General features: G+C 37.4%; 1 protein-coding gene across 1 annotated transcript; it reads right to left on the bottom strand.

Annotated features, from left to right (window-relative positions):
- Window positions 1–8,493: 8,493 nt before the first annotated feature.
- On the bottom strand, window positions 8,494–10,662 carry LOC135195748 (uncharacterized). The gene is made up of 2 exons (XM_064222193.1): window positions 10,185–10,662; window positions 8,494–9,342 (listed from the first exon to the last, which is right to left on the bottom strand). The coding sequence occupies exons 1-2, from the start codon at window positions 10,533–10,535 to the stop codon at window positions 8,956–8,958; spliced, it is 738 nt and encodes a 245-aa protein (XP_064078263.1). The 5' UTR covers window positions 10,536–10,662; the 3' UTR covers window positions 8,494–8,955.
- Between the last annotated feature and the right edge of the window lie 4,518 nt (window positions 10,663–15,180).

Below are 15,180 nucleotides of genomic sequence, written 5' to 3'. Positions count from 1 at the left end.
GGTTTGTATTGAAAATTATATTTAAGGTAGTCAATTTTGATCATGTTTAAAATGGTGTATGGATTCTGGCTTTGTCTTAAGTCTGTTTCATTATGTTCCGAGTTTTGCTTCACCTTATTGTTTTCCCTTGCAGGATATTTTAGGTTAAGTTCTCTCTTTTTTCCCTTGCAGGATGTTTTAGATTAAGTTGTCTATATGGTTATCTTCTAGTATGTAATATGATTGTGGTACTAAAAAAATGTATTCTAGTTGAATAATTTTTTTTTTGAGGGGGAGGAAGGTGTCAAGTTAACGTAATTTATTGATTGTTTATTTTCTTAGATCAGCCTTGTAACTTAGGTTTAAGTGTTCTCTTATATTTAGTTCAGCAGCTGTATTTTCTTTACGTTAACATAACGTTCAGTGTTTTTGCTCAGTGATTCCTCCTCTTGTTGTGAATTACCTAACTATCGTGTTAACGATTGTTTTTATTTTGTTTTCGAGTTGGAATGGAACTGTTGTGCTGTGAGTGGAGGCCGGCCAAAAATAGTTCGGGCCTGTATAAGCTTCTGGACGTACGCTCTTTTGTTGGCAGCCTTCTGGAGATTTGTCTTACGCCTTTTTGGAGGAATACTCCGACGGACCTCCCTTGGAAGTGGTTTTGCGTAGATGTGCTGAGCCATCTACGGCGTACGTATACATCGTTGGAGTTTGATCACGGCTGTGATTTCGCAGGTGTTAGTCACTTGCGACGCCCCTGTACTCCTGTTTCCCGCCTGAGGATTTGGCGGAAGACGTGGTCGTCGCTGTCCCGCCACGTAGGAGGCGTTACGCCAACCACTGTCCTGTCCGTCTTCAGCTGCTAGTCCAGGAGAGCTAAGGGCTCGTGAGGAGGCACGTAGGGAGGCAATTGCCAGGTAAGAGGTGATTATCCTGTGTTGTCCCTCGGGATTGAACTCGACCCCTGTGTCTACCTGGTCAATTTGCGAGCTCCCCCGTATAGCTGCTGGGAGGTTGAAGCGACCTCCAGGAACTCCTGTGCGTGTCTCTGTAACATAGGATTTACGCACCATCTTAAGGGTTAATTGTAGCTGATTATATTTATATATATATATGTTGTGTTGAGTTAGGGGTATTTGTTATTCATTGCCCCTCTGAATTCATTTGAATTAGTTTTAAGTTTAGTACCAACACGGTTAGGTAGGAGATTTAAGGTTTTCCTGTCTTTATTTTCTCTAGTCTTCCTTCATCCTTATAGTTATAGGTTAGTGGTTTTTCATTATTGGGTCCGTATTATTATTATTTGAGCCTTTGGCATATTATGTCCTTTCCTTGCTTTGTTAGGGTCAGCTTTTAAGTATTAGGTATCCTTGTGAGCCTGTTATTGGTTATTGTTATTGCTCATATTCATTAAGTTTACTCACAAGGCTGATTTAGTGTTAAGTATACTTTATTATTAAATATTGTTAATTTTATTCTGGTGTTTGTGTCCACATTCCTCTTACCCTGTGTACTTTTCTACTGCCTACGATCCCTGTGATTATTTAAGTATAAAGAACCTGTATTACGGCCAAAGGGGTCGTAACACTTACCTAACAGACCTTACAGTTCGTTCGGGTTGCCCCAGGTCCCTCAGTGTGAGGCACCTCTAATGTCTACCAGAGAGTTGCTAGTACATCTTCCGGTATATTTTGCATCTTCCAATCTTGGATGGTCTGGGATGCAGTTTAGATATTTGTCGAGCTTATTCTTAAACACATCTACGCTCACTCCTGATATATTCCTCAGATGAGCTGGCAACGCATTGAATAGACGCTGCATTATCGATGCTGGTGCGTAGTGGATTAATGTCCTGTGTGCTTTCCTTATTTTTCCTGTTATAGTTTTGGGCACTATTAATTTACCTCTGCTTGCTCTTTCTGATATTTTTAGTTCCATGATGTTTTCTGCTATTCCTTCTATCTGTTTCCATGCCTGAATTATCATGTAGCGTTCTCTTCTCCTTTCTAGACTATATAATTTTAAGGATTGTAGTCTTTCCCAGTAGTCAAGGTCCTTAACTTCTTCTATTCTAGCTGTAAAGGACCTTTGTACACTCTCTATTTGTGCAATATCCTTTTGATAGTGTGGGTACCATATCATATTGCAATATTCAAGTGGACTACGAACATATGTTTTATAAAGCATAATCATGTGTTCAGCTTTTCTTGTTTTGAAGTGTTGTAACAACATTCCCATTTTTGCTTTACATTTTGCCAAAATAATTGCCATTTGATCATTGTATAACATGTTCCTATTCATCATCACACCAAGGTCTTTAACTGCTTCCTTATTTGTGATTGTCTCATTATTAGGTCCCCTATATGCATATAGCTTTCCTTCTCTGTCTCCATAATTTATTGATTCAAATTTATCAGAGTTAAATACCATCCTATTTACCTCTGCCCAATCATATACTTTAAGGTCTCTTTGTAGAGCGTTCCTATCTTCATCACAAGTAATTTCTCTACTTATTCTTGTGTCATCAGCGAAACTACTCACTACCGAATCCTTAACATTACTGTCTATGTCTTCAATCATAATAACAAACAGTATTGCAGCTAACACCGTACCTTGTGGCACACCGGATATTACCTTGGCTTCATCCGATTTCTCATCGTTTGCAATAACTATCTGTTTTCTGTTGTGTAAAAATTCTTTTAACCATCTTCCTACTTTATCCACGATATTGTGTTTTCTAATTTTCTTTGCTAAATATATTATGGTCTACTTTGTCAAAAGCTTTTGCAAAGTCTAGATAAACCACATCTGTTTCATTTCCGCTTTTCATATTTTTGAATATGTTCTCACGGTGGACTAACAATTGGGTTTGTGTACTTTTTCCGGGTACGAAACCATGTTGTCCTATATTAAACAAATTATTTTTTTATTAAATGTTTCATAATATTTTTTCTTCATTACCCTTTCATACACTTTCATAATATGTGATGTTAGACTCACAGGCCATAAATTAATTGCCTCTAGTCTTGATCCACTTTTGAAAGTAGGGTAATATATGCTAATTTGTGCTCATCATAAATCTTGCCTGTATCTACACTTTGTCTTAATAATATTGCAAGTGGCTTTGCGATAGAATGAACTACTTTCTTTAACAAAATAGCAGGAATTCCATCAGGCCCTGCTGCAGCTCCATTTTTAATTTCATTAATAGCCTGCACAATATCAGCTTCATTAATATCTATGTCAGCTAAATATTCACTATTTTCGTCCCTTACTTCTATATCATTATCTTCATTATCTATTCTAGGGGTGAATTCTCTCTTATATCGTTCTGCCAATATGTTGCAAATTTCCTTTTTTTCATTCGTTAATCTCCCTTCAATTCTTAGAGGGCCAATTTCTATTCTTCTTTTATTCATCTTTTTCGCGTATGAGTATAATAGTTTGGGGTTTTGCTTGATATTTATTAGGGTTTTTTTTCTTCCAAGTCCCGTTTTTCATTTTCTTTTGATTGTATAATCTTTTGTTCTGCATTTTCTATCTTTTTAGTTCTATAACTTTCCATGCATTTTTTTCTTTTGCAAGACCTTTTTTCACTTTCTGATTTTCTGGAACAAGATCCTTCTGTCTCTTGGTAGCATGACTGATGTTGACTTTTCTTCTTCGGTATATATATCCTCTATTTTCTCTAATATTTATATAATATCTCCGTATTTTACCCTTATGTCATCACTTACGAAAATGTTATCCCAATCTTTGTTTAATTCTTCATTTATTTCTGACCATTTTATATTTTTACTGTAGAAGTTGTATTTTCCATATCCTTCCCACTTTTTCATTTCCTGCTTATCTCTGTTTTCACTTGCTTTGGAATGGACTGTTAATTAATTCTATGACATTATGGTCTGAAATACTCGCATCATAAACTATTATTTCTTTAACATAATTCATCTCGTTCACAAATACTAGGTCTAAAGTATTTTCCTTTCTTGTTGGCAGGTGATTTATTTGTTGAATGTTGTATTCTAGTAGCATATCTAATAGCTTTTCAAATTGCCTCTTATCTTCTGCACTACTATTACTCTCTTTTTTATATGTATAAGTACAACCACAATCTCCTATTCGTTCTTTCCAGTCTACGAAAGGAAAGTTGAAGTCTCCAGATAGGAGAATAGTCCAGTCCTTGTGATTTCTACATATATCATCCAATTTTTCTATTATTAAGTCAAACTCTTTAGTATTAGGAGGTCTATATATTACTATGTTCATCAATTTTTCAGATTCAAATTCTACCGCTATTAGTTCACATTCTGAGTTACTATATTTCTCATATATTTTTCCTTGTTTTTTGTCTTTCCCATATATTGCGGTTCCCCCTTGATTCCTATTTTTTCTATCTGATCTATAAGTTTGGAACACTTTTATTTGATCATCATTCCCAGTCTCTTGGGAATATCAGGTTTCACTTATATTCATTATATCTATTTTCTTTTCAATTTGGGTTAGTTCTTCTAAGTACTCTATTTTTCTTTTTGAGTTCCTCGTAACTAAACCCTGCCCATTCATCACTATGATGGTTTGCGTGTTTTCTCCTTCATTTAATATTGGTAGTAATAAGGATTTTCCCAGGTCTCTTTCCTGTTTTGGTATGTTGTTCTTTTTTTCATTTCCAGAAATTGTGACATTAAAAAATCCAACTTTTCCATAATATTTGATCTTCCTTCATCATAATTATTCATTTTGTGTCTAAATCTGCAATTTTCTAATTTTCTATGTTCTGCAATATCCTCTTGCATAATAAATACAGTTATTATCTCTTGAGTAGAATTTTGGAGCTGATGCTTTGAAATTTTTTGCTGACATCTCTGCATATCTCGTTGATGGCTTGCTTTTTTCTTTTACCTGATATTCTTTATTCCTCTCTTTATTTGTTTCTTTCTTATTTTGGATTTTATTACTTGATTGATTATTTATTTTATTATGATTCATGGCTACAGGGTGCATATATTTACATTTTTTGTCGAACTTACATCCTTTTCCTTCTTTTAGGTTTTTGCATATTTTTGGATGCAGATCTCTGCAATCATCCTCATAGCCATCTAGGTATGCACATTTACCATATATTTCATAGTTGTGACATACCTTAGGATGTTTGTAGTAACATCTTCCTCCAAATCTGCAATTCCCTCTTTTCAAAAGGTTGCAGACTTTGTCTTTTTTGTCTATTTTTTCCTCTTTCCCGTCATTGTGTAGATCTGGGTAGAGCCTCTTCGGGATTTTCTTTTGTGTTGTCATATCGTAATTTATTTCTTCGTAAGTATGCTGCTTTATTGCCTCATATGTAGTATCAATGAGTATCTCTGCATCCATACTTTTATCTTGTTCTTTGTTTTCCTTATTTTTTTCTGTCATTTACTTCACTTCCGTTTTCCTCTTCTTCTTCTTCCTCTTCCTCTTCTTCTTCATCCTCAACTATTTGTACATTCAATCTTGATTTAATAACATTGTCTATCCACGATAGACATGTTGAACAAAATATTCTTGTATCTTTTCTCTTATCTTGCATTACCTCAGCACACTGTGGATGGGTCGGAATGTTGCATGCAGCACATTTTCTGATTAGGTTTTGTGGATTAACTATGCTATACCACACCTTACACAGTTTGCATGCTTTTGGCATTCTTTTTCCTAATGCATCAATCAGGATATTCACAAGGTTCACCTTATTCATTTTCTTTGTTGGAATATGTTGGTTTATGTATATTTTCTTTGAGTCTCTTGACCACTTGGATTTTATTTGGAACTTCTTCAATTATTTTCAAGATGTTTTCAGTTGATTTGTTCCAGTTTGAAGGATTATATCCTTCTAATATATCTATGAATGCTTTTGTATCTTTTTGGTTAGGACTGTTGCTGATCTCATAGATGAGAAATGCCAGTTCCCTTCCTGCTACCTCATCGTATTGAGAATCTGCCAAGCAAGCTAAATTTCGCCATTTCTTACCGCAGTTGGAGCTTACTGCCATCTTGTACTGATTTACAGTATTTCACTTGTTAAACTAACTTAGAAGACGCTTTATCCTACTATTTTCACACTAATCTTATCACCGATAACTTGTGATATCTGTTGATTAATCTGACTTCGCGCGGGAACGTCTCACCAAGCAAGATGGCTACTACGAGAGAGAGAGAGAGAGAGAGAGAGAGTGAGTTGACAGCTAGATTTCTGACATGTATAACATGCTGGTAAAAAGGTCACGACCTGATAATGGAGCCCATTTGTTTTACCCTCCCAAGTTCTGAGTACACTTCTCGTATTTCTCTATATTATTTTGGATAGAATTGTCTTGAAACCATTTAAATTCTAAAATTTCATGAATTAGAATAAGTCCATAAACAGTCGTAAGAAAATTGCTGTAATATGAATGAATTATTTTGAAATCCCGCCAGATTTCCCGCTAGCCACAGCAACGGTTTAAAACCCGCAAATCAAATTTTGATTCCGCCAGAACTAGTGGGATTCCCGCCAGTTTGGCAACGCTGACTTCTACTACTATAATAATAATAATCATAACAATAGGACACGAAAAAACGAAACTTCATATGACCGTTCTCTATTTTACAGTAAACAGTGATTCTCAGAATTATTTATGTTTTGATCGCCATTGACGAGAAAGATGCTTTCTTATTATTATTAATAATAATAATAATAATAATAATAATAATAATAAGCTGTATGGTAAGAGCATCAAGGAAATAGATACCCTAATCCAGACTGTAAGGATTGTATCTGGGGACATCAGGATGGAGTTTGGAATAGAAAAATGCGCCTTAGTCAACATAAAAAAAAGGCAAAGTAACGAGAACTGAAGGGATGAAGCTACCAGATGGGAGCAACATCAAACATGTAGATGAGACAGGATACAAATACCTGGGAATAATGGAAGGAGGGGATATAAAACACCAAGAGATGAAGGACACGATCAGGAAAGAGTATATGCAGAGACTCAAGGCGATACTCAAGTCAAAACTCAACGCCAGAAATATGATAAAAGCCATAAACACATGGGCAGTGCCAGTAATCAGATACAGCGCAGGAATAGTCGAATGGACGAAGGCAGAACTCCGCAGCATAGATCAGAAAACCAGGAAACATATGACAATACACAAAGCACTACACCCAAGAGCAAATACGGACAGACTATACATAACATGAAAGGAAGGAGGGAGAGGACTACTATGTATAGAGGACTGTGTCAACATCGAGAACAGAGCACTGGGGCAATATCTGAAAACCAGTGAAGACGAATGGCTAAAGAGTGCATGGGAAGAAGGACTAATAAAAGTAGACGAAGACTCAGAAATGTACAGAAACAGGAGAATGACAGACAGAACAGAGGACTGGCACAACAAACCAATGCACGGACAATACATGAGACAGACTAAAGAACTAGCCAGCGATGACAATTGGCAATGGCTACAGAGGGGAGAGCTAAAGAAGGAAACTGAAGGAATGATAACAGCAGCACAAGATCAGTCCCTAAGAACCAGATATGTTCAAAGAACGATAGACGGAAATAACATCTCTCCCATATGTAGGAAGTGCAATACGAAAAATGAAACCATAAACCACATAGCAAGCGAATGCCTGGCACTTGCACAGAACCAGTACCAAAAGAGGCATGATTCAGTGGCAAAAGCCCTCCACTGGAGCCTGTGCAAGAAACACCAGCTACCTTGCAGTAATAAGTGGTACGAGCACCAACCTGAGGGAGTGATAGAAAACGATCAGGCAAAGATCCTCTAGGACTATGGTATCAGAACGGATAGGGTGATACGTGCAAACAGACCAGACGTGACGTTGATTGACAAAGTCAAGAAGAAAGTATCACTCATTGATGTCGCAATACCATGGGACACCAGAGTTGAAGAGAAAGAGAGGGAAAAAATGGATAAGTATCAAGATCTGAAAATAGAAATAAGAAGGATATGGGATATGCCAGTGGAAATCGTACCCATAATCATAGGAGCACTAGGCACGATCCCAAGATCCCTGAAAAGGAATCTAGAAAAACTAGAGGCTGAAGTAGCTCCAGGACTCATGCAGAAGAGTGTGATCCTAGAAACGGCACACATAGTAAGAAAAGTGATGGACTCCTAAGGAGGCAGGATGCAACCCGGACATCCCCACGCTATAAATACCACCCAGTCGAATTGGAGGACTGTGATAGAGCAAAAAAAAAAAAAATAAAAAAAAAAAAATAATAATAATAATAAACGAACTGACGAGCAAAACAGGGGAACAAATATGAATCTATTATAAGTAACGAAATTATATACGTTGTCTGCAGGATACGACACAGCAGCTGTATACTAAGGCGGGCTGATGAGAATGACAAACCTATCAAGGTAGTGGTTACGTACAACGCATTATCTTATATCTTGTTTAGATATACATTGTCAAGGTTAAAGTTAAATCCACAAAATTAACAATAGGTTATATGGAAAAAACAATAAAACAATTACATTTAATTAACAAAACTTAACATATCAAAACATTACCAATTAATTAACATAACCAACATAATAAACTAAATATTCTGCCCAATACCAAATCCAAAATATCATATGGTATAACAACCGTACTCACAATGATCAGAGAAGTTTTAACAAGCGCTTACGAGGCAGGAGCTGGGACGAGAGACAGGTGGCAAATCAGCCAGAGCGAAGGAAAACGTGTGGGGGGGATGGGGAGAGAGGGGGAGTAAGGAGAACGAGACAGGAGGGGGAATCAGAAGGTAGGTTTTACAAGGATACTGGAGAGCGACATTTTAACTTAATTTCAAGATTTCGTACTTATTACGAAAGGTGGTTACCATTAGTTATTTATTTGTATATACAATATGTACACGGATCCGTTTAATTAATGAAGAAAGCCGGTACTTGACATCTCCTCCCCGCTGAAGAGATCGTAACCTATGAAGGTACGATATTCCCTGGTACGGGTGTTCTTGACAGTGCATCAGCTATACGATTGTCTTGACCACGAATGTGATGAACACTGATATTGAAGTTTTGCAAGTAGAGAGACCATCTTAAAATTTTCTGGTTCACATTTCGAGCTCTGTTCAAGAAGACGAGGGGGTTGTGGTCGGTGTACACAGTAATGGGGTTATTTGTGGAAACGTAGACTTCATATTTCTGCAAGGCTTGTACTATAGCTAGGAGCTCTTTCTCCACAGTAGATAGCGACCTTTGGTGCTTCTTCAACCTGCATGAATAGTAAGACACAGGGTGAAGCAAGTTCGTTTCAGGCTTCTCTTGTAGGAGGACAGCACCAACACCGTAGTCACATGCATCTACCTGGAGAACAAAAGGTTTTGAAGGATCAGGAGTTGTTAATACTGGTTTACAGCAAAGTAGGCTTTTGATCTGTTTGAAGGAGTCTTGACAAGATTCATCCCATACGAATTTAGTCTTGGTACTAGTCAATTTATCAACGGATGAGCTACATTACTGAAATTCTTACAAAATCTACGGTAATAGGAGGTCATTCCAATGAATCTCATTACTTCTTTTCTGTTTGTAGGTACGGGATAATATAGCTTCTATGTTAGTGGTTTTAGGCAAGATTTCCCCGCTTCCAATAACATGTCCCAAGTACTTTACACGAGCTTTAGCAAAGTTTGATTTAGCAAGATTTATTGTTAAACCCAACCTTCTAAATCTATCAAGAAGTGCTTTAAGTTTACAAAGATGTTCCTCCCATGTGTCAGATACTACAAGAATGTCATCCAAGTAACCGTAAACCCCATCCAGATCTCTTATGACATCATTTATCATTCTCTGAAATGTGGCAGGTGCGTTGCACAGACCAAAAGGAAGTCTTTCATATTGGAACAACCCAAAGGGAGTAATAAAGGCGGACATCTCCTTCGCTCTCCCTGACAATGGGACTTGATAATAACCCTTCAGCATATCGACTTGGGTTAAATATTTCGACTTACCAATGGAGTCCAGTATGTCATCAATACGTGGCAGGGATAACTGTCTTTAATGGTTACCGAATTTAATTTTCTATAGTCTGTACATAACCTGACCTTACCATTAGACTTGGGCACTAGTAAGCAAGGAGAAGCCCAAGGAGACTTGCTAGGCACAGCAAGTTTATGCTTCAGTAGATACTCGACCTCTTCTTGCATTACCTTCCGTTTTTCAAAGTTGGTTCGATAGTAGTTTTGTCGTATAGGAAGAGTTCCTGGCAATAACTCAATGTCGTGAGAAATAACACTGCATTCTCGGGGATTATCACTGCATACATCTTCATACTGTCGTAGCAGATTCTTAATATCACACCGTTGCTCCTCATTTAGGTGCTGTAGATACTGCGGAAGAGATTCTAAGATTTCTTTATTAGAAAAGTCAGCCCAAGATGGGATTTCATTTAGGCCTAAAGAATTTACATCCTTTAAGGTGGTGGACTTTTGTTTTACAATATCTGTGTCTCTGGAACAAAATAGAGCAGCAGAGGAATCGGCATGATATTCTTTAAGCATATTGACATGGACTAACTGAGTGCTTTTACGTCTATCTGGAGTTTTTATGATATAATTCTGATTATTTAAACGTTTCTGTATAACATAAGGGCCAGAAAACTTACTTTTAAAAGGAAGAACCAGTAATGGGATAGAAGGCCAAGACTAAATCTCCCACATTAAACTTCCTATCTTTACTGTTTTTATCATACCTAATTTTCATCTCTTCTTGATTTTTACACAAGTTGTTGTTTAGGGCAAACTTATGAATCTTATTAATATTTCCCTTTAATTTCTGTAGGTACTGACTCACTGTTATAGCCTCTACGTTATACTTGTCAAGTAACTTATCTTTAACTACTTGTAAAGGACCACGTACTTTACGACCGTATAGCATTTCAAAAGGTGATACACCTAGAGACTCAGAAGGTACTTCCCTAATTACAAATAATAAATAGTCTATGCCTTCATCCCAATCAGATTCAGATTCAATACAAAATTTCCTAAGCAACGACTTTAAAGTCTGATGATGCCGTTCTAATGCTCCCTGAGATTCTGGGTGATAAGGAGATGAGAGACACTGTTTATACACAAACTATTCATGGTTTTCTGGAAAAACATCACTAGTAAAATTGGTACCCCTATCACACTGGATTTCCTTAGGAAACCCGTAAGTTGTAAATACTTTGAGTAAGTGGTTAAGAACATTTTTAGAGGAAATATTCTTGACTGGAAGTGCAATAGGAAATCGTGAGGTAGGGCACATTATAGTTACAAGATATTGATTACCTTTCTTTGTCTTAGGCAGTGGACCTACACAATCTAGGATAATTCGATGGAAGGGCTCACGAGGTACAATAATAGGATTCAAAGGTGCCTTTGGTATAACCTTATTAGGTTTACGGCAATTTGACAAATATGACAATGTTTAATGAAATTTACAACATCCGCCTTCATTTTGAGGCCAGAAAAAATCATATGCTAATCGGTTGTAAGTTTTTAGTAATTCCAAAATGTGAATAAACATTATGAGCGAGCTCCAATAAATCTTTACGTAAATCATGAGGAACTATTAACTGTTCTCTGTCACTCCAGGTTTCATCATTACCCAGCCTAGGAGGTCTATATAACCTGAAAAGTACATCCATCCCTTAAAGTATATCCAGGTACCTTTTTCATTCCTTTCTCCAATGCTTGTTTATAAACACCCTTTAAAGTTGGATCTTCTCTCTGTAACTTTACAAGGCTTTTCTTGTTCATTTGTACTTTATCTGCGAGGTTGGGTACACTTACTTTCACTCGATCATTATTAACCATACTGCGGGTCGTCACATTAACACAACCCTCCACTTTTGACTCCTTTTCATTTTCCTCTTTTTCGCACTCACGATCTCTTTCATTCTCACTTCCTCTATTATTCCAGGAGTTTCATACATTATCAGATTGGGTAACAACAGTTCTCCAGCAAGATCGTTACCAAGTAACACTTGTACATTTGGCAAGGGGAAATTCCCTTCTTAACAGCCATTTTTACTTTACTAGTTACATACGGACAATCCATGAACACTTCTGTAAGCGGCAATAGTTTAGCGTCAGTTAAATCCTGACTATGACATTTTCATCAAGCAATGTGAGATTTGGAACAACATTTTTAATTAAAATGCTTTGGTTTGAACCTGTATCCCTTAACATTCTTACTTTAATGGGTTTATCACTACTGTGCAATGATATTGTACCGTTACAAATGAATTTTGCAAACAAATTCTTATCCTGTGATACGCAATGCATTGCAGATTCTTTACCGGCGTCTGATTTGTATCCTGGGAACACCTTAACTGGAGCTCTGTTTCAGTCACTTTTCCCCTCTTACATGCAGGATTCGGACAATTACTAATCATGTGGCCTTCCTTCTTACAATAATTGCAAAACAAACCCCTATCAGTCTTCCCATCTTTATCACCCAGCGGTTCTGCTCTATGTTGTTTTACATTACCCAGACTGCCTTTATGTATTAATGAATAGTTATCAGCCAAAACAGCTGCCTTTTTGAGATCCTTCTCTTCCTTATCAGCTATATACAACATGATATTTTGAGGGAGACGTCTAAATTCCTCAGTTACAATGAGATTAATTAATTCCTCATAAGTAACTACATCTTCTGAGTGAAGCCACTTCTTAAACAACCTTAATTTTTCTGCAGCAAATTCAGTCCAAGTCTTAATATGGGGCTTAACATAATTACGAAACTTTTGACGATAACCTTCACTAGTTACAGCATATGCATCTAAAACAGCTTTTTTGATTACCATATAGCTCGATTCGCCTACCAGACTACCAACAACAGTGGCAGCCTTCCCGACCAACTTAGGCTTAATGAGCCACACCCATTGTTCAAGAGGCCATTTCATGTAAGAAACCAAGTCTTCGAAATTCTTAAAAAACACGTCAACTTCAGTCTCATCGAACTTAGGAACTAACTTGATGCATCTAGTCAAATCAAATTTCATTGGTTGTCTAGCTTCTAGTTCTAATTCTTGCTTTTTATTTTCCATAGCTAACCTGATTTTACTCTCTTCCACTTGCTGAGCTAACTGAGCTTCATAGTCTAATTTAGCTTGAATAAACTCCAATTCCTTTTGCTGTCTTTCTAATAAAGCCTGATTTTCTATTTCCAACTGTCTCTTTTTCTTCTCTAGTTCAGCATTTATGGTTTCCCTTTTCATTTGCTCTAACTGAATAGCCAGCTTCATATACTCTACATCCGATGATTTATCACCCACGTCTACGATATATTTGCTGCCCTCAGAACTATCTACTAGGTCTTCACTTATACAATGCTGTACTATGTAATTACGTACTACATCCTTCTTTGCATTAGGAGGAAGAGCTACCCCAAATTTAGCTGCTAACAACAAAAGTTCATTCTTATTAGCGACAACAATGGAAGTCAGGTGTGACGCTGGGTCACTATGAAAATCATCAACACTAAAGAGCGGCATTTCGAGTTAAGAGACGTCTACCTGTTAGTAACACCTTGTAAACAATTGCTACCTCTGAAAGTAGGATATATAGTCTACACCATATACTGTGTTAAACACTAAGTCATAATAAATGTGCACAATGGAAACTGGGAAGCGAATTCTGAAGTTAACACCTCGGAAAAGAATGCTTCGGACAAGGATAATTAGTTATAACGAGCATTTACACGAACTACCCATGTCGACGGCCGCTAAGCAAAATATGTTACCTTATGATTTTCCGCTGAATGCTCCAAATACAACGAAAGTGGTTAATCAGTGCTCAAGACCCGATTATAAACTATATTGGCTTAGTTACAACCGTAATTAAAGTTTAAAGACACTTGAGGTCGATGGTGGCTCGCGGACAGAACAATCGAGATACCTCGTTAGCACTAAAAATAAAGCTTACTCTGGTAAAATTACAGTTTCAACCATTATGGGAAAACTGGAATAAAAATATATTTGTTGCATCAGAAATAATGTAGTTCCAACGGATTTAACATTTATTTTGACTGCAAACCATCCGATTTAGAGATTTACTATGTAATTGGAGTTAAAAAAAAAAAAAAAAAAGTTTTCCAGAAAAAGGTAAATGTCCAGGAGAAGGCCGCACCCGTTTTTCAAGTATTAACGACGAAAAACGGCAAAAAAACGACCAGATTGGTGTTGCACATCGCATAGAAACATGAGGAAATGAATAAAAAAGAAACAGAGTTACTCTTACACACAAAATCTAAGCATAAACCTACTACTACTTCAATTATGGGGGATCCCAGTGGGAAACGGGGTTTTTGGGTGGGGGGAGGAGGAGAAAAGTGATTTTCGGGGCACTACCGAACCTAATACACCCACCTAACCTTACCTAGGGCCCTGTACCCCTACCTAGGCCTAGCGGGGGGCTCCGCCCCCCTGCGACCCCCCTTAAGGCCACAGTGATTTTCGGGGCACTACCGAACCTAATACAACCACCTAACCTTACCTAGGGCCCTGTACCCCTACCTAGGCCTAGCGGGGGGGCTCCGCCCTCCTGCGACCCCCCCTAAAGGCCACTACCTAACATCCATCAAACCAAATCCAAAGTGATGGTACTGCTGTATACATCGTTATACTACCACCATTATAATATACTCTATAAATTAATGAAGCTTACCTTAAAACTGTTGGTTGATAAAATGTGCTGCTGCTTTGAGGGAAAACGTGAAGCCGTTGCAAGGTTCCCTGACATGCAACTTAAAGTAGGAAGTGGCCAGGCACTGCAAACAATCGGTAGGAATCGAAGGTCTGTCAAAATTAATGCCAGAAGGGCCAGCCACTACCTCTGCCATAGGTACAGGAAGACAAAATGCCGTTTTTTGCTTCATTATTCGAGTATTCAGTCAAACAAGGATACCAGTGGACACTAGACAGGTAACTTTATTACTCCGCTGAAATGCTAGTGAAACTTAGTTTTCGACTCAAGTCATTCGTAATTGGTTATGAAACCCATGACGTCATAACGATGTCACACCTCTCGGCCAATAATGAGTAACTGGAACTGCTTTTGTTTGCGTAAGAAAGTAAGTTAGAGGGCTCATTAAAAGTAAACATTACCGTAGAGGAAACACCTCTCCCGACTTAGGAAAAATTCGAGGTAAAAACTTAATCTT

This window comes from Macrobrachium nipponense, chromosome 16 (assembly GCF_015104395.2).
Source record: "Macrobrachium nipponense isolate FS-2020 chromosome 16, ASM1510439v2, whole genome shotgun sequence".
Lineage (NCBI taxonomy): Eukaryota > Metazoa > Arthropoda > Malacostraca > Decapoda > Palaemonidae > Macrobrachium > Macrobrachium nipponense.
The sequence above is the reverse complement of the archived record's forward strand: the minus strand, read 5'-3'. Positions and strand labels throughout refer to the sequence as shown.

What these genes read in the sequence shown, in the direction of transcription:
- LOC135195748 (XM_064222193.1), bottom strand. Translation starts at nt 10,535, where the DNA reads ATGCTTAAAGAATATCATGCCGATTCCTCTGCTGCTCTATTTTGTTCC. An exon ending in CCAACTTTGAAAAACGGAAG is followed by an intron (nt 9,343 to 10,184) that starts GTAATGCAAGAA and finishes TTTGTTCTCCAG; the next exon opens with GTAGATGCATGTGACTACGG.